This window comes from Mustela nivalis, assembly GCF_964662115.1.
Source record: "Mustela nivalis genome assembly, chromosome: 8".
Lineage (NCBI taxonomy): Eukaryota > Metazoa > Chordata > Mammalia > Carnivora > Mustelidae > Mustela > Mustela nivalis.
This window is the reverse complement of record NC_139027.1, coordinates 128985383-129003647: the sequence shown is the minus strand read 5'-3', so window position 1 is coordinate 129003647 and position 18265 is coordinate 128985383. Positions and strand designations below refer to the sequence as shown.

Genomic DNA, 18265 nt, shown 5'->3' with positions numbered 1-18265 from the left:
ATATTTATGTCGAGTTTAGTTGTTAGCTTATATAATGTAATTTTAAATAATGGCTGTGTTTAATGATCAGCTTGCAAAAGCTGCAAAAACCTAATGCTCTGCTCTCACAGGCCTGGATGGGTTGGCTCCAGCACACTGTCGGACTCAGGACAGAAACACGGATTTTCTAATATGGGTTGAAGTAGAAGGAAAGGAAAGAAAAAAGAAAAGAAAGAAGGAAGGAAGGAAGGAGCAGGGAGACCGATGTGGACCCCGGGATCCTGACCTGAGCTGAAGGCAGACGCTTAATAACTGAGCCACCCAGGTGGCCCTAAAATATTTGTATTCTTTTTTTTTTTTTTTAATTTACTTGACAGAGAGAGCAAGAGAGCACAAGCAGCAGGGATGGTGGGGAGAGAGAGGGGGAAGCAGGCTCCTCGCTGAGCAGGGAGACCGATGTGGGGCTCGATCCCAGGACCCTGGGATCCTGACCTGAGCTGAAGGCAGACGCTTAATAACTGAGCCACCCAGGTGCCCCTAAAATATTTATATTCTTTTTTTTTTTAATTTACTTGACAGAGAGAGCAAGAGAGCACAAGCAGCAGGGATGGTGGGGAGAGAGAGGGAGAAGCAAACTCCCCACTGAGCAGAGAGCCTGATGCGGGGCTCTATCCCAGGACCCTGAGATCATGACCTGAACCGAAGGCAGAGGCTTAACCCACGGAGCCACCCAGGTGCCCCAAACCCAAATCCTTTCTACAGAAATACAGATCCTGGGCGCCTGGGTGGCTTAGTTGGTTAAGTGCCTGCCTTCAGCTCAGATCATGATCTCAGGATCCTGGGATTGAGCCCCACATCAGGCTCCCTGTTCAGCAGGGAGCCTTCTCTTCCCTCTCTCCTCCCTCTTCCTCTGCCTGCTGCTCCCCCTGCTTGCACTCTCTTTCAATATAAATAAATAAAATCTTAAAAAAAAAGAAAAGAAATACAAACTCTGAAAGTTTCAGGAGGTACATTTTTGAAAGTTTGGTTTGGATGATGTCTAGAATTTCTGTTCACCCAGCATCCTTTTCCCTTTTCTTGGGGTGGGGGTCAGCATCTGTATTTTCACCGATGAAACATTTTAACAATGTCCAGTGTACCTCCCTGTTCTTAACCGTTGTGCAGTTTGCTATGGGAAGTAACAATAACTGAGCACCTGCCAACCTTCAGAAGCTAGAGATGGTTTCAGGTATTATCCACAAGCTGCCTTCACAAATATCATCTTTCTAGCTGTGTAGTTTTTATTACCAATCATGAAGAACCAAACTGGTGTGATTGACACTATATTTTCTTTTTAAAATGTAACTTCTTGAGGGCCCAGAGGCATCTTGCTATGGAAGGACCCTGATTAGGTAAATGCAAATTTACAGATATGAAGATCATCTTGAGGTGGTTAAGGGATTAATGCTTTTATTCTCATTAGCTTATTAATTCTCTGCACGAGTGACTTTAAACATCAGCCCATTCTAGGCATAAATCAGGCCAGTGTTCCCCGAAGTTTGGTAGCTATCCTTGATTTAGGTGCGTGAAATTATTTTAGGCGGCTGGTGATGATGAATATTTCAATATAAATGTTTTATTTGTAATAGAATAAATACAACTGGCACACAGAATCCATGATTTCAAGGATATTTTTGGCTTGAGGGGCTGTTCGGGAGGTATTTAAGTTTGAAGCATGTGCTGTTTAAAGAAAAGCTTTAAGTAAATAATAGTATTTGGTGGTGTATGGACATAGAACAATCATTTAAGGTGTTTATAATGGCTTGAAGAGTGACCTTTAAAAAGATGTGTCTTAACCCCTGGAACCTGGGAATGCGACCTTATTTGGAAATAGGGTCTTTGCTGACATAACTAAGGATTGTCTCAAGATAATTCTGGATTTAGGGTAGATCCGAAATCCAAGGACTATTGTCCTGATAAGAGACAGAAGGAGAAAGACACACAGAGGGGAGAAGACCACGTGCTGCTGTTGGAGGCAGAGACCCGAGCTATAAAGTTACAAGCCAAAAACCACCAAAAATTGCCCACAGGCACCAGAAGTGGGGAGAGAGGCATGGGCAGGAGTGTCTCCAGAGCCTCTAGAAGGAACCGACCTTGCCAATCCCTTGGGATTTCTGGCTTCCAGAACAGTGAAAAAATAAATATCTGGTGTTCTAAGGCAAAAGGTTTGTTGCCGGGGCTCCTGGGTGGCTCAGTCGGTTAAGCAGCTGCCTTCAGCTCAGGTCATGATCTCAGGACATAATCAAGCCCCACACCCAGCTCCCTGCTCAGTGGGGAGCTTGCTTCTCCCTCTCCTTCCCACCTATGCTCTCTTGCTATCACTGCCCCTCTCTCTCAAATAAATAAATGAATAAATAAAATTTTTTAAAAAGAACATTAGAGACACCTGGGCGGCTCAGTCCACCCGGTATCTGCCTTTGGCTGGGGTCATGATCTCAGGGGCCTGGGGTAGAGCCCTGCTTCAGGCTCCCTGCTCAGCGGGAAGTCTGCTTCTCCCTCTCCCTCCCTTCTGCTCATGCTCTCGCTCTCGCAAGTAAATAAAACCTTTATAAATAAATAAAATAAAAAAAGAAGTTTGTAGTAATTTGTTATGGCAGTCCTATGAGACTGATACAATGCGGGGAGGGGGGAGGTGAGGAGCCTGAAATTTGGGAAACACTGAGTTAGGAACCCAGCCACGATGTAGGGGTCAGAGGGTTTAGCTCTGTGATAAACCGAGTGACTGAGTCACCACACCGTTATCTGATCCTAACCCCCAGAGTCCAGCATTTTCACTCAGGGCAATAGTTGTTTTAAAAGCTTTTTTAAAAAATCTAATAACTAAACATTTAAATTGAGTGATTATTTTGTGCACTTCTTTTCTAATAAAATTAAATCTCATCTCCCTATACCTGGATCACCCTGATGACCTCGGGTTCATACACTAACTCTTGCGAAGGGTTGAGCTCCTCTTGTCTCCCCATTTTACAGAGGAGAAAACTAAGGCGCGGATGGAGGCGGTGTCTCCAAGCTTTTAGGAGAGACTAAATGGTGCTATGACCGCTTCTCTAAATCCCACAGCACTGCATTTACCCTTCCCCATCTCCAGCAAATACTCCCCAGAGAGCTTCTTCCCAGACCCAGAACAAGACTCCTCGCCTGCCGCCTGGCGGCGGGACTGCAAGGAGAAGAGGGCCGGCGTTCGGGAGTGGACGCGCTGCAGAGGCCGCCAGTGGCCGGGAGGGGGAGCGCGAGCGCGAGCGCTCCGGGAGGGGTGGGGCTCGCGGGCGGCGCGCATGCGTCCAAAGGGACGCCGCGGCTTCTTCCGAGCGCAGGGCACGACGGTGGCCGAGAGGATTCGGGGAGGCGGACGGTGGCCGACGAGGTCGGGCATGGAGCGTCTGGAGTGCTGCGCGAGGCTCCTCCGGGGAACGCTGGTGCACGCGGCGGTGCGGCGCTACCTGCCCTGGGCGCTGGCGGCCGGCATGCTGGCGGGCTCCCTCCTCAAGGAGCTCTCCCCGCTGCCCGAGACCTACCTCAGCAACAAGCGCAACGTCTTCAACGTGTGAGTACGCCCCGGGTCCTCTCCTGTCCCTGCCCTAGCCGACCCCCCGTCGCCTCGTCCATAGAGCAGGGGCTTAGCTGCCCTGATGGACGAGCCATGGGACCGGGAGGCCCTTTTCATTGGGACAGCTGCATCTGCACGCGTGTCGCGCCCGAGGAACCCCGAATGGCTGTGTCACTAGCAGTTGATGTCTGCACGCCCAGACGAGCCGGCTTGAGTTGACTGGGCAGGGAGTGCCGGGCAGGGCTGTGTGTGTGCGCGCGCGCGTGCGGGGCTCGGGGGGGGTGGGGATGGGGCGTTGAATTAACCTCTGTCGCGGCGCCCACCACCTCCCCTTGGAGTTAGGAGTAAGCCCCGGACCTGCTTGGAGATGCCACCTTCCTCCTGCCTGTCTGCGTCAGACCCCGCGCGGAGTCCGACCCCATGCCCACCTCGCCCCTATCCCCGGCTTGTGACAGAATCCCGTCACCACCTGTGCCTTCTCGCCCTGACACCCCCTGACCTTTGCGAGCCTCGCCCCCGCCTATGATGGGACCCCCCGCTCCGAGATAGTCCCCGGGGAGCGGAGTCCTCCAGCCTCTGACCTTTACCCTGGATCTCCTTGGACCTTCTCAGCCACTCAGAGTTCGTGGCAGTGGCCCAGGGAAGCAAGCCCGGTTGTGCTCTTTGAGACACCTCCTTAACTCCACCCACTCGCGCCTTTTTTCTTTATTGTTTTTAACTCCTGGATTTCAAGGGGTTTGTACAAAAACACTTGCAGTAGTAAAGTAGTAAAATTTTATCTGAAGGATAAAACTTCTGCCTTAAAGTGAGCTTAGACTCTTTAGAACTAGAGTGTCAACAAGATCTCCCCCAAAAATCAGCCCAACTTTGGTTATCTACTTAAAACCCTGGTTTCTCTCCCCAGCAGGGACAGATCATGCATGTCAGTTCCCTGGGAAAGATGTGAATGACAGGCTGTTGGGTGGTGACTGAGTGGCCCCGGGAACCCAGGAAAAAGTCATCCTGTCCTTGGCCCCCCTTCCTTCCTCACCCATCGGTGGTGGCTGGGCTAAGAATAGATGGTGATGAGTGTGGTTGTAGCCCCAAGCCTCTTGCATGTGTGTTTCCCATGGCTGGTCCCCAGGTCAGCCACCTTTGACGAAGGAGGGGAGGCAGACAGGCAGCTGCTGCTTTATCTGGCCCCGGGTGGGCTGGGAGCCAAGTGGCCTGGCAGACAAGCCCCTGTTGTTTGTGGGTAACCATGACCATGGATTCTGACATTTTGTTCCAAACCTCTGTGTTAATTGGAGGGAACAACGGAATCGTTGGCTCTGGGAGGGATTTAAAAACTCATTTGTTGGGGCGCCTGGATGGTGGCTCAGTAGGTTAATGCCTCTACCTTTGGCTCGAGCCATGATCTCAGGGGCCTGGGATCGGGCCCTGCATCGGGCTCTCTGCTCGGCAGGGAGCCTGTTTCCCTCTCTCTCTGCCTACTTGTGATCTCTGTCTGTCAAATAAATAAACAAAATCTTTATAAAAAAAAAAAATCCTCATTTGTTCTTCTCAGCTCTATTTTACAGCTGGGGAAACTGAGGCCTGGAGACGTGTGGTAACAGGTTGAGTCAGAGTCAGGATTTGAACCCGGTCTTCTAGCTTGAACTCAAACTGTTCTGAGATCATTGCTGCCATGGAGGAAAGAGCCACGGTGTAGAAAAAACATGCACTTTGGGGCTGGCCAAACCTCTGGGCTCGCTGATAGTGTGATTGTGACCCTGGGCAAGTTACGGAACTTTTCTGAGCCTTGCATTCTCTATGAAATGGAGCAAATGAGACCTTCTTTCCAGGGTCACCATGAGTGTTCTCTGATCACAGATTAAGATCACAGGCCTGGGATTTGAATCCCAGCTCCACCGCTTAGGACCTCTACTTTGGGCATGATACTTCTATACCTCAGTTTTCTTATCTGTAAAATGGGGATAATAATAAGGAATTAGGAGTTATTCCGTTTGAAATTTAGTAAGTGAAGTTGTTATCTGTAGCTTTTTATCAACTTTGCTTGTTTCCCCTCCCTTGAGAGTCTAGAGACCCAAGTCATGACCTTGTCTCCTCTCCGCATGTCCCCTGTCTTCACTTCCACTTTCATCTTCTGCCAGGTATTTTGTCAAACTGGCCTGGGCCTGGACCTTCTGTCTCCTCCTGCCTTTCATTGCCCTCACCAACTACCACCTGACAGGCAAGGCCGGCCTGGTCCTGCGGCGGCTGAGTACCCTGCTGGTGGGCACGGCCATCTGGTATGTCTGCACAGCCCTCTTCTCTAACATCGAACACTACACAGGCAGCTGCTACCAGTCGCCCTCCCTGGAGGGGGTCAGAAAGGAGCACCAGAATAAGCAGCAGTGCCACGGGGGAGGAGGCTTTTGGCATGGCTTTGACATCTCAGGCCACTCCTTCCTGCTGACCTTCTGCGCCCTTATGATTGTGGAGGAGATGGCCGTGCTGCACGAGGTGAAGACGGACCGGAGCCACTGCCTGCACACGGCCATCACCAGCCTGGTGGTGGCCCTGGGCTGCCTGACCTTCATCTGGGTGTGTATGTTTCTGTGCACAGCCGTTTACTTCCACAACTTGAGCCAGAAGGTGTTCGGCACTCTGTTTGGTCTGCTGAGCTGGTATGGGACCTATGGATTTTGGTATCTGAAGGCTTTTTCCCCAGGACTGCCTCCCCAGAGCTCTAGTTTGAATTTGAAGCGAGACAGTTACAAGGAATAAAAGAGAAACAAAAGGGGTGACGGCAGGACAATGGCTAATGTATTTTTTCATTGTTTTTCTTAGTTATTTAACTAAATTATTGACCGTACTTCAAAGAGGAAGCTTACCAGGAAGCTTTGGTGAGTGGTGGTGGAGTCTGGGGACTGAGTTTAATCCCCACACTTCTTGTCACAAGCACCGCCATTCCCAGTCGGGCACTTTTTGTCCCTGGCAAGGCTTGACCTTAATCTGTAATGTTCCTTTTGTCCCCGGAGGGCGGGGCTAACGCTCAGTGAGAGTACAGAACTAGGAAAGCCTCTGATGTGTGGCTGAAGGGAGGCCTGGGCCTCGGGACCCTTCTCTGCGGCCATCATTCTCTCCCTGATCCTGGAGTCTGGTATTGTTAATGCTGTGGTTGAACAGTATTACCCTCGGGTCAGTTTTGCATAAGCGTTTATTTCCAGCAGGGTTCTTTATAAACCAGCCAAATGCCTGAAAGACGCTCTCTGGTGGAGATATTTGCTTATCCTCAGAATGTTACATATTGCAACTGACTTGTCATTAGCTACCAAAACAGTGACACTGGCGTGCCTCTCTGGCTGAGTGTTGCTGGAGTGCCTCTCTGGCTGAGTGTTGGATAATATTTATGTAATGAACATTGCTAGTTTTCTGTATGTATTGTCTATTATGTATTGGTTTTTAGAGCAATAAGGTTACCTTTTTTTCCTACAATTTTGAGCAAATGCTTTATTGTTTTTAATAACAACTATGGCATTTGTTTTTTGTTGACAAAACCCCCCAAAATAACCCAGAACTTCATTGCTGCCCTTTGGTTCGTGTGTAGATAGCTTTGAGGTTTGTTTGGGTTTTTTGCTTTTTATTTTTTTTTAGAACACTGATTTATTTTTTATAATCAAAACTCTTGGCTTATAGTATTAAATTCCACCTCACTTCAGGGGTTGTTTTCTCTATAAAGAATAAAATCCGAAAGCAGACGATTTCATGACAACTGAATGAATTTTAAGCTGAGTCAGAGTAATTTTGCAAAATACATTCTTGGCACTGAAACTTCTGACCACGCATCGGCGGTTAATCTAAACAGCATGTTAGTAAGTACATCGATCAGTCTGCTCTGGCCCAAGGGACTTACATTTTGGATGAGATTTTGATAAATCAGAAGTGAAGGAAAATGCTTCCATTGCCTCTGATGGCAAGAAGCCAACCCGTTTGCAAAAATGTCCTTATTAAATATGGGAGTGACTTTCGCCCCATCCTCCTACTTGTACCAGCACCAGACCAACCCTGGGCCTGTTCAGCTGGCCTTGAAATCCATCTTTTCTTTCCCCATTGCACACTGCCCGATGTCTGACCTTGTCCTTCTGTGGCTTGTCACCTCCACCCACGAAGGTGGGGTACCAGCTCTGTGACAGGACACCTTCCCACCCCCCATGTCCCTGCAGGCTGCGTCCTGTACCTAGCCCCTTGCACTTTGTATAATCATCCTGGAAGCTTCCTTGATGTTCCTCCTCTCCCCCCAAGTTAAGCCTGATAATAGCATTAACCGACAAGCACTACACTTGACTGCCTTAACTCAAGCTTAGATTGTTAAGAGCTTGAGGCCCAGAAAATCTTCAGGGTAAACTGTCTTTCCTATAAAGTTGTATTTAAAACCTGTAGCTGGTATCCCATCCGGCTGCATGTTAATTCGTATCCATGAAAATGGGAGTTGTGACCCACTGTACCCAGAGGTGGCAGAAACACTGGCGCTGAGATCCCAGAGGTGTCACCGGGCTGCTCTAGGAGCCTTGGCCAGATGTCACAGGCCCTGTTAGAAATTTTTTGCCCTTTGGAGTTTCCATCTGTGAATGGGGAGTGGAAGAGGCTGGTTGAAGGGGTTGGGTGGGCTCTCTCCTAAGTTTTGTGTTCAGCACCAAAAGGCAGCAGGCACCAGGTGACTCCACATGTTCATTGGCCGCATGTAAATCTCCAGCCATTTCTCTTTCGCGGTTGGAATTCAGGCTCAGCATTAAGTTAACTCTGTGCAAAGTGTCCATGACTGACCCTCGTGTATCGAGTGGTTGTTCACCACTTCCTGTTCGGTCTTAGCACCCTCGCCTTTCTCTTGGGGACATGCCCTGTATCCCCGAGTGAGAGTGCCTGGCGTAGCTGAGAGTGTGGGCTTCGGGAAACCCAAGATGTGGGTTCCAGTGTTGGCACCGCCGCTTTGTGGCCACATCTCGACCACGGAGGAGATGAAACTAGGAGGATTACGGGCAGGGATGTAGGTAAAATGCCCCGCACCTGTGCTCAGCAGACGATAATCCCTTGTCTCCCTTTTTGCCCTGCAAGCCTTTAAACTTCTTGGCTCCTCGGGGAAGGCAGGGAAACAAGCATCTACTTTTGAGTACCATTTGGGGTCTGGGTCTCCCATTGAAATAGTCGTGCATCATCTTCTGGAAAGTGTCTGTTGTCTCCAGGTGCTGAACAGGAAGCTTTTAAGGGCATCTGGGACCCCAGAACTCTGCCATGCTTGCTTTGCTTCACTTGCTGAGGTTCATTCACTGACGCCTCATTTTCCACATGCATCTGTCGTCATCTGAGCAGCAGATTGTATTTAGAGAATGGCTTTTGCCACTGTTATGCACACACAGATCATGTGTGTAAACAAGCAAATTCAGTAAACTGGAGATAATGAAATTCCACATTCCATGTCTTGTGTGTTCTTTTCTAAAACCCTTAAGAAGCCCAGAACCGGGGAAGCTCAGCCTACCTGAGGACAGTGGTGTAGTTCTTATGGGAGCTGCTCGCTGTGTAGGGTGTTTACTCTTTATTTCCTCCCACATCCTATAAGCTAAGTTTGGTTTATGTCCAGTCACATATTTCCTAACTCGATTGACTCCTTCCCTCTGTGCCATATCCTGGGGTCTGGATTGAGCAGATTGGGGAGTTTTCCTGGCAGAAGCAGAAGAGCTGAGCCTCACGGGAGTTGTGCTGGAGAGTGGTTACAGAGTTCACTCCCATGAGGTCACCTGAGAGAGTGCCCTGTGCCCTGGAGACCTGGACACATGTGAGGGCTTTCTGCGCCTTCTCGTGCCCACTCATTTGTCAGCCTGACCTGCTTGGCACCACCAGGCAGTGTCTGTCGAAAGCGCCACAGCTCCAGGATTAGAAGCTCCTCATACTGCAAAACTTCCTTCAGCGGCACCAAACTCCTACGGGGAGCCAGGAGCTGATGGGGTAGGATAAACTCCCTCCCCGCCTGCGTTGGTGGTCCAAAGTCCGTGCCCTTGGAGCTAACGGTGTGTGCTGGGGAGAATTTGATCCATCTGTGCACTCAAGGAATGGAAGATCTTGTGGAGAAGACATGGAAGGAGCCAGTAAGCACCGTCCAGTGTTCTGAGCTCTGGGGCAAGGTCAGGGCCTGCAACCAGAGAGTGGAGGACAAGCGGCTGCCCTGGGGAGTGAGGGGGTGTTTTCACAAAACATAACCAGTTAGGCAGAGAAGGGAACCCCCAGGAGGGGAGAACAGGATGCACAAAAGCACAGATATGCTATGGGGATTTTTATCCAGACATCCCTTTTCAAGAAACCTGCCGTTCTGCCCATTTTCAGGAGCAACAGAGCATGAAGAAAGCTAGACTTAAAGAAGGACCCTCAGCAGAGGTGATGGACGGGCCCTGCTCTGATAGGAAGAGCTCCCAGCTAGAAGTCAGGCCGCCTGGCTCCGAGCGGGATTCTGCCATTGCTTGTGTGTTCCTTTCCCGTGTTACTTTGAATTCCTCGCTCACCAGCGCGGGCTCTCACTTTCCTTATCTGATAAATGATAGCAGTGGACGGAGTAATCTCACCAAATCTTCTGGTCTATTCTGTTCCTCTGTTCTGCTGGGCGAAGCTTCCCAAGCTGGTTACGACTCCTATTTTAGGAAACCACATGAAAAGAAACTCCTACTCAGAGCCTAGGTGGCAGCTGGTTTTCTAGCGAGTGACGGAGGAATGTACCTCTGTGTGATCCTTATCCCCCCCACCCGCCTTTAGTCTGCATTAGTAGCCTAGTGCACCTCGGACCTGACGGCACGTGTTTGATGGACTTGTGGGACGTTGGGAGCTGAGCCTTATCCCCAGAGGGGTGAGCTGCAGAAGCCTTTTTAAAAAAAGTCTCAACACCCAAGCCATTTCTGACACCTGTCTGGGAGAAGGGAGGTTCTGTTAAGAGAAATCCTGTGCACCTTCAGAACTTGTCCCAGAAACCCCTCATACGGTCTCTGAAGGGTTTTTAAAGTTGAACACACACAGCACAGAAAGCAGGGACTCTTGTAGCCTGGGGAGACAGGAGATGGTAAATTGGGGCCGCGTGTTGAGAAAGTAACCGAGTAGTGTCCAGACTTAAAATGTGCAGACCCAACGATCCCAGTCTAGGACTGCGGGCAGAGGAAGTGGGCAAACAAGTCAAAAGACTTCCTTGCAGCTCCTTGTAATAGTGAAAGGTTGTCAAGTTTTGTTTAACTGATGCCAATCAGTTAATATAATGCCCTCACTACAGTATAACGCCCTCACTACTAAAGAATCAGTGCTGTATGGCACCTGGGTGGCTCAGTAGGTTAAGCCGCTGCCTTTGGCTCAGGTCATGATCTCAGGGTCCTGGGATCGAGGCCCACATCGGGCTCCCTGCTCAGCGGGGAGCTTGCTTCCCTCTCTCCCTCTCTGCCTGCCTCTCTGTCTACTTGTGATCTCTGTCAAAGAAAGAAAGAAAGAAAGAAGAAAGAAAGAAAGAAAGAAAGAAAGAAAGAAAGAAAGAAAGAAAGAAAGAAAGAAAGAAAGAAAGAATCAGTGCTGTAGTATTTGGCATGGAATCTGGAGGCCCTTGGATGCCTGGTGACCAGAACTTACAGCGTGGCCTCAATCACATCTGTCTGAGCCCCTATTCCTGAAGCAGAGGGTCAGGATGCTGCTACCTTTCCTCCCTCAACATTCACGGCTCCCATATTCCAGGAGCACCGGGGAAACCAGGCACTGTGGCCGGCACAGTGTTCATTCAGAGACATGAGCCTTTCGGGGGTTCATCTAGCTGGGTGCAGGTGATGAGTAGAGCAACTCCAGACTGTGCTGAACATCTAACACGGGGTGTGCCCCCCACCTACGCTGACCAGCCACAGCTCAGGCAGAGATGGTTTGCAGAAAGCACTTAGAGGAGCAAAGGAGGAAGGAGACTGGCCTCCGGCCAGACAGCCTGGGTTCAAATTCTGGCTCTGACACGCGCTCAAGCACACACACACACTCACACACACACTGGCTTTGTGACCTTGAACAAGTTCCTTAGCCCCTGGCCTCAATTTCCTCATTTGTAAAATGGAGATAATAGGAGTACCCACCTCATAGGGTTATTATGAGGATTAAGTGAATTGATGCTTGCAAAGTGCTTAGACCAGGACCTAATATGTGGAAATTCTGGACGAATGCGTTCAAGTGCACAGAGTCTCTCCTGCACCATCGTCACCATGACTTACTTTACAACCAGGAGAAACCCCGTACATGTCAGTGTTTTCATTTTGATCAACTCAGAAGTAATTAAAATGTACAGTTAATGAATGTAAAAGGCCTTGTGCCGGTGACCTAGCGTGGGAATGGAGTCTCTGAGTCTAACACCTGCTTTCAAGTTGGGGGGATGGTGATTGAGGGAAAACAAGAGAGGTGTTCTCTGTTTATCTGGGGGGCTTGGGGGCAAGGTAAAGTAGGTGTCCCCGTTTGAGGCGCTGTCCACACACAGGCAAGCCACAGTCTGGCTTACCCCCGGTATCCAGGCAGCTGGTTTTGGGAACTGGGCTGGATGCCTTATCAGGGAGCCCTGCTGCTTGGCTTGTCTTCTCTGCCAGGGTGTGGCCACCTGGGGTGTGTGTGGCTGAGATGGGCTGAGTGCTTGGGAGATCAATAGGTAGAGAAGCCTGGGCGCCGCCCCTGATTAGCATCTAAGTTTCTGGAGCAAAGTTGTTCGGGCCCTGCCCAAACAGGCTGCTGTCCTCCGTTGCCCACAGCCCCCTCTTTCCATCTCCTTTTGACTTCTGCTTGCATTTCCTGAGCACTCTATGTCTGCCAGATACTACCATGCTCCTGGGGACTAATGCAGGGGTGAATGGGTGACTCTGATCCGGAGTTATTAGAAGCTTTGGATTGGAGCAAGCAGGCTACGTTCAAATCCTGCCTGTCCACGCCTCAGTTTGGGTGATCTTAGGCAAGTCACTTAGCCCCTCTGGGCTTATTACTCATCTATGAGGTGGGGATAATACTTTTTTTTTTTCTACCTCTCTAGTCTTTGATTGGTGTAATGAAATCATGGATGGGAAGATATTTTAGAAGTTTTAAAATATCAGGCCCCTTTGAGGGCTGCTCGTTACTGAAGACATTTACCTTTGTCTAGTCAATGTCTGTCTCAGAAGCCTGGGCACTGTGACTCCTACACGTCCCCAGCAACCCTGAAATGACTCAGCCTCATCAATGTACTCTTGAAAATGCAACATTGAATACAATGAATAACAAGTAGCATTTGTTCTGAATATTTTAATCTGACACCTGACATTTTTATTATATGATCTCAACTGTAATTCCCAGCGACCTTGGTCCTGGAGAAAACAGGAAGGCCTCTGGTTTCTAGGGTCTTTGGCTTCCAATTCCAGCTCTGCCACTGTATCAGTCAATGACTGCTGTAATAATGCTTTGTAACAAACCTCCCCCAACATGACGGCTTCTGACCACAGATGCTCACAGGTCACAGACAGGGGCCGGCCTGAATACATAAGCTCCGTTCTAGGCCACAAGCTGGGCTCAGGTCCGTTCTGCTTTCATTCTGGGGCCCAGACGAAAAGGCCAGCAACGACCTGGGACAGGGTTTTCTTGTGATGATCACCAGGGCACAAAAGCTAAGACAAACAGAACAGGACATTAAAACCTCTGCTTGCGTCCAGTCCTTCCACCAACATTCCACTGCTCCAAGGTGGTAGCAGGGGCCAGCCCGGCACCATGGCACAGGGAGCGAGCTCTGCGCACAGTGGGACCTGCTCGAGTCGCACAGCAAGGGCTGTGGACGTAGCATCCTGTGAGAGAGTCCAGTAACCCAAATTGCCCCTTGTACCTTGGATAGTTAACTCTCTGAGCCTCTGTCTCTTCATCATTGAAACATAAAAATTGATGTTTTGCAGAGTTAAGAATAATTCATGTGAATTTCCTAAGGCATAGTTAGTGTTCACTGGATGGCAGCTAGCAGTATCATCAGCTCCATTTTAGAGATGGGAAAACTGAGGCCTTTAGCCAATATGGGCCCAGGTTGTGGGGGGACGGCCAGACAGGTCTTCGGGGATGTGCTGGAGTGACCTGGACAGGTGATTCTGTGCCTTTGGTAGTGAAAAGCCAGTGAGCGGAAGAAAGTCTGACCTTAACTGTGCTCCCCACCACAGATCTTTCTGTGGAACGGTGGAACTTTGGGGAGGCCCATTCCCACAGTGCAGGGGGTGGTGCTGAGAGCCCCACATCAGCTTCATCCCTCCGCCCCTCCACGGCACTGCACAGAAAGTTCGGCAGCTGGCGGATTCTGAGCAAATGCCTGCGTGTTCTCTCTTCCTGTCCTCCTCCCTAGGTTCTCTCCCTGGTGTTCCAAGACACAGGATGGGACCAGGGAAAGGACTATTGGCTCTAGCTCACTCATAGTGGGAGCCTGACATGACCCAACAGACACCAGTCTATGTAGGGCCTCAGTTTCCCCATATGTGGAATAAGTGAGTGGAGGTTCACGGCATCTTCCGGTCCGGACTTGGAGTCTGATTTTCTCCAGCCGTCTGCCTGTGCCTCTCCTCATTCAGTTATTCCTCGGGTGAGAGGCTGCTAGCTGTTCGCCAACTTCTGCTCTCTCCTTCCTCAGCAATAGGCTGCCCAACCAGATGGCATTTCCCAGCCATTAAATTCATACCCATGGAATGTGAGTGGAAGTTCCGTGACCCTCTCCCCAGTGTAGGTCTTAAACTACTGGACACGTGCCCTTCCATCCTCTCTTCCCCTTCCGAGCAGATAAAACCAGGGTATCAAGGGCCCTGTGGATGAAAACAATGTCCCAGAGGAAGGTGAGGCAACAGCATGGAAGGAGTCTAGGTCCTTGAAACATTCCAGGGCAGTTTCTACCACTCACCTCGCGAATGGGAGAACACTGAACACCCACGCTCCGGAGTCCTTGACGTCTCTCCCCTCTTATTAAAAACCGCTTGGTATGCACCGTAGCAATTCTTCATTCCTCGCCTGCTATACTCCTTCTCCTTCTTTATTCCCACTTCTCCAGGCCTGACTTCCTTGCCGTCCAGCCAGCTGCCCTGGGAAAAGCTGGAATGTGTTAGGCATTGGGTGGAGACACAGCTCGGCTGGGCATCAGTCTCCCTGCAGGTGCTAAGCAGAGCTGCCAGCTCTCGTAACAGCCGAGGACCCTCCCTGTCTCCAAACTGAGACTGGCTTGGCTGTCTTTGCCATGGGCAGGCACCTTAGAGTCTCAGCAGCACCAGACAGACCTCCGCCTCCTGCGGCTGGTCAGTCACCCTCTTCTCCAGTCCCCAGTAACCCAGGCTAAGCCTCCACTTAGCTCCTGGGCCAAAGTTGTGTGTTAAGCCCATCCCAGCATTCCTGTCTTCCTATTTAGGTAGAAGGGCTATTTGGGTAGATGAGGGGAAGGCTCCTAGAACTCGCCACTGCGCCCACACACTAGACTATTTTCCACACTGTACAGTGGACAGGACCTGGAGAATGTTTTGTTGAACTCCATGGGGTGGTGACTCAGACCGCTGCTTTTCCAGATGTGGTTTCTTCACTAAAGCAAATCGATGCAGCGTCTGTCTTTGAGTTCAGCTTCTGGGCTGGAGTGTTGTTCTCTGTGTCATTTAGTAAGGACCGCCAAAAGCCATTTGCTTCCACTTGGCAGGGCAGCAGTTCTTTTTTTTTTTTTTTTTTTTAAGATTTTATTTATTTATTTGACAGGGAGAGAGATCACGTAGGCAGAGAGGCAGGCAGAGAGAGAGGGGGAAGCAGGCTCTCCGCTGAGCAGAGAGCCCGATACGGGGCTCGATCCCAGGACCCTGAGATCCTGACCTGAGCCGAAGGCAGAGGTTTTAACCCACTGAGTCACCCAGGCGCCCCGGCAGCAGTTCTTAACGTGGGGCTATGTCAGCTTTTTTGTTTTCCGTCATAGTTTGACCTGTAGAGACCTTTGATCTGTATAACAGAATGCCGATGCACGACGCTGATGACATCGGGCTGTGCCCAGTGAACAGGAAATAGCGAGTGCACCAGATGCCTTGGCGAGACCTGTTGTGGTCTAAACCCCAGGGACATTCAGGGCCTGTAACCAGGGTGAAATTTGTAGGGCCACAGGGGTTAGGAAATGTCAGGCTGTCCCCTCCAAGTGAAAGACAGGTTGCTATGCCTACTGCTAAGATCGAAGCAGTGCAGTTGGTGACCCCCTTCGGATTTGAGAGGCAGCGTGGGCTGCTCCAGACCGTTCGCTAAGTCAGCTCTAGACTGCTGGGTATGGACGGCTCCCAAAGCAGATTCGGGCTGCAGTGCAAGGTGCTCTGCCCGTCGAGCCTTATGTTCCAGCAGGCCCAACAGTGTTTAAATAGTCTGGAAATTTAGACATGGTGTGTGGAGCCTCCCGCCAGCCCTAGTGCACGATCTCACTGCACACCCCTAGCACCCGGAACAAAGTCATGTCCTCGTCTGCAAATAACAGTTTACAACTGGAAAACTAGTTTCTGGTCTGCTCCTGGGCCCTGGTAGAACTGAACTCAGCCATGAGACACCCAGTGACAAGGCAGCCTGAGCCGCATGTCCCGAACCGGGTGTCATTTGATCCATTCAGCCGCAGAGCTAGGTATGTTCAGCCCCATTCTATCAGGTGGAAGTGAAATAGCTCAGACTCCGCCAGCTCTTCCTGCCACACTGTCACCTCTCCCTCACCCAACACCTAAGGCCCTGTGACGAACTCCCTAGGATCCAAAGATGGAAGAAGAAAAACCTCCGTCCTGATACCAGCTGGGAGTGGGTGGCCACAGCACCACGGGGCAGCCTCAGAGACATCGGAGAAGGGAAACCTCTCAGCGGACAGGACTTCAAGCAGTGCCTGTGGTTGTCCGCTCTATCGAGATGGACACAGGAGTCCAGACATGCGGATCTGCATGTACTCGTGGGGTGGCTGGTTTGGCTGGATGCTCAAGAATGCAAATGGAAGATTGGTAACAAGGAGACCTGCGAGGGAGAGGCTGTGGCCGGACCTGTAACAAGGGGCACGGAGAGAGAGGATGTCTGTATTCTCTGCGGATATCCCCGCCAGAAGGACTCCCTGTAGAGGAGACTCTCAGCACACAGACGGACATGACTTGTTCTGTAGACATAAGCCCTTCCCTCCCCCAGCCACCCTAGTGCTTGCTCAACGGGCTCAAATACAAAAAGGGACAGATGGAGGGGCACAAATTTTATATTTTATGTATGGATTTGCCGCCTTTGACTTCCACGCCCATGGACACCTTGGATCCAGTGTTGGTATTCCATACAACATTGCTTCTGGCCAAGGAGTTGATATCACAGCAGAAGAATGTGGCAGTACAATTATACCTATGGGACCTTCTGGTCTTACTAGGTCTGTTATCTAGAAGCAGCCAGACTTCTAGAGCATTGAAATGGCCTCCTGCACCAGGCAGGATCACCAGGGGGTGATGTCCTGCAGGATGTAGTCTACACTTCGCACAGACTACGGTGCTGTTTCTCCCACACCCAGAACACACAGATCCAGCCATGCTGAGGTGCAAATGGAAGACTAGCCCTCACTCCTGCACGTAATAACCCATTCACAAAAATGCTACTTCCCATCCCTGAATCTTTGCACTTTGATGGTTAGAGATTATGGTTCCTAAGGAAGGAATGCTTTTGTTGGGGAATACATCAGTGGTTCAGCTGAATTAGAAGTTGAGGTTGCCAGTTAGCCATTTTGATCTCATACCATTGAAACTAGAGGCAAAAAAGGGTCCTCTACAGACTACGGGGATTGGTCCCGATCACCGAGGGTACGTGGGCTTGCTTCTGCAATGGTGGCCTGGGACACTCTGTATAGGAAGTCGAGGATTCTCCGGGATGCCCCACGGTATTTCCATGGCCAGTAGTAAAAGAGTAATGGGAAACCGCAGCAGCGAAAGGATCACCAAAGTCTGAGTCCTTTCACCAGATAAAATACCCCAACCACGAATTGTTGGTTGAGGACAAAGAGAATCTAGAATATCTAGTGGGGAAGAGAGAAATGATCAGTATCAACAATGGCCTTGGGATCAGTTACAGAAATGAGGACTCTGACAGCTCTGTGGACTTCCTTCCTTGCTTATCATGTGTGTATACATTGTGCATCAGGAATGCCAGTGATGGCTGAACTGATGTTTTAATCTGTAGGTTATAACCTATCAAGGAGTGCTTGTGACCTCTAGAAGTAGAGGAACAAGAAGAGAATCCAACATCATCCAGAATGATGTTATTGATGAGGCATTTTGAGTCTCATTTTGGAGAGAGGGTGAGAGCAGGAGACCAGTCAACCCCATCGGGGTGAAGCATGATGTTTCTGTTCTTGAGGGGAGTTTAATTATGAGTGGAGAGTCTGCGAGGATGTTTGACCAGCCCAAGGCGGGAACAGCGCCAGATGGTGACTCTGCTGTCATGTTCTGTGCTTGCCCTATCTGGGCCCTGGCTATTTTTTTTTCTTTCCATCTTGATGAACAAAACAAAACAAAACAAAGGCAAATTATTATACGTTTTTGCAAAAATCAATAAACTGTGCTTTATGTTCTACAAGTTATATCCCTGGTTTAATGTTCTTTAGACATCTTAGCCCATTTTTCCCTCTGAGGGACCGTGAGGCATGTGCCCTGGGTGTACCACAGGGAGGACCACATCTAGGTTAACATGAGC

General features: G+C 50.0%; 1 protein-coding gene across 1 annotated transcript; it reads left to right on the top strand.

Moving 5' to 3' along the window:
* The first annotated feature begins 3302 nt into the window (after window positions 1-3302).
* FITM2 (fat storage inducing transmembrane protein 2) lies at window positions 3303-8994 on the top strand. Its single transcript, XM_082745471.1, has 2 exons — window positions 3303-3562; window positions 5698-8994. Exons 1-2 carry the CDS (start codon window positions 3390-3392, stop codon window positions 6311-6313), a joined length of 789 nt encoding a protein of 262 aa, XP_082601597.1. The 5' UTR covers window positions 3303-3389; the 3' UTR covers window positions 6314-8994.
* The last annotated feature ends 9271 nt before the right edge of the window (window positions 8995-18265 follow it).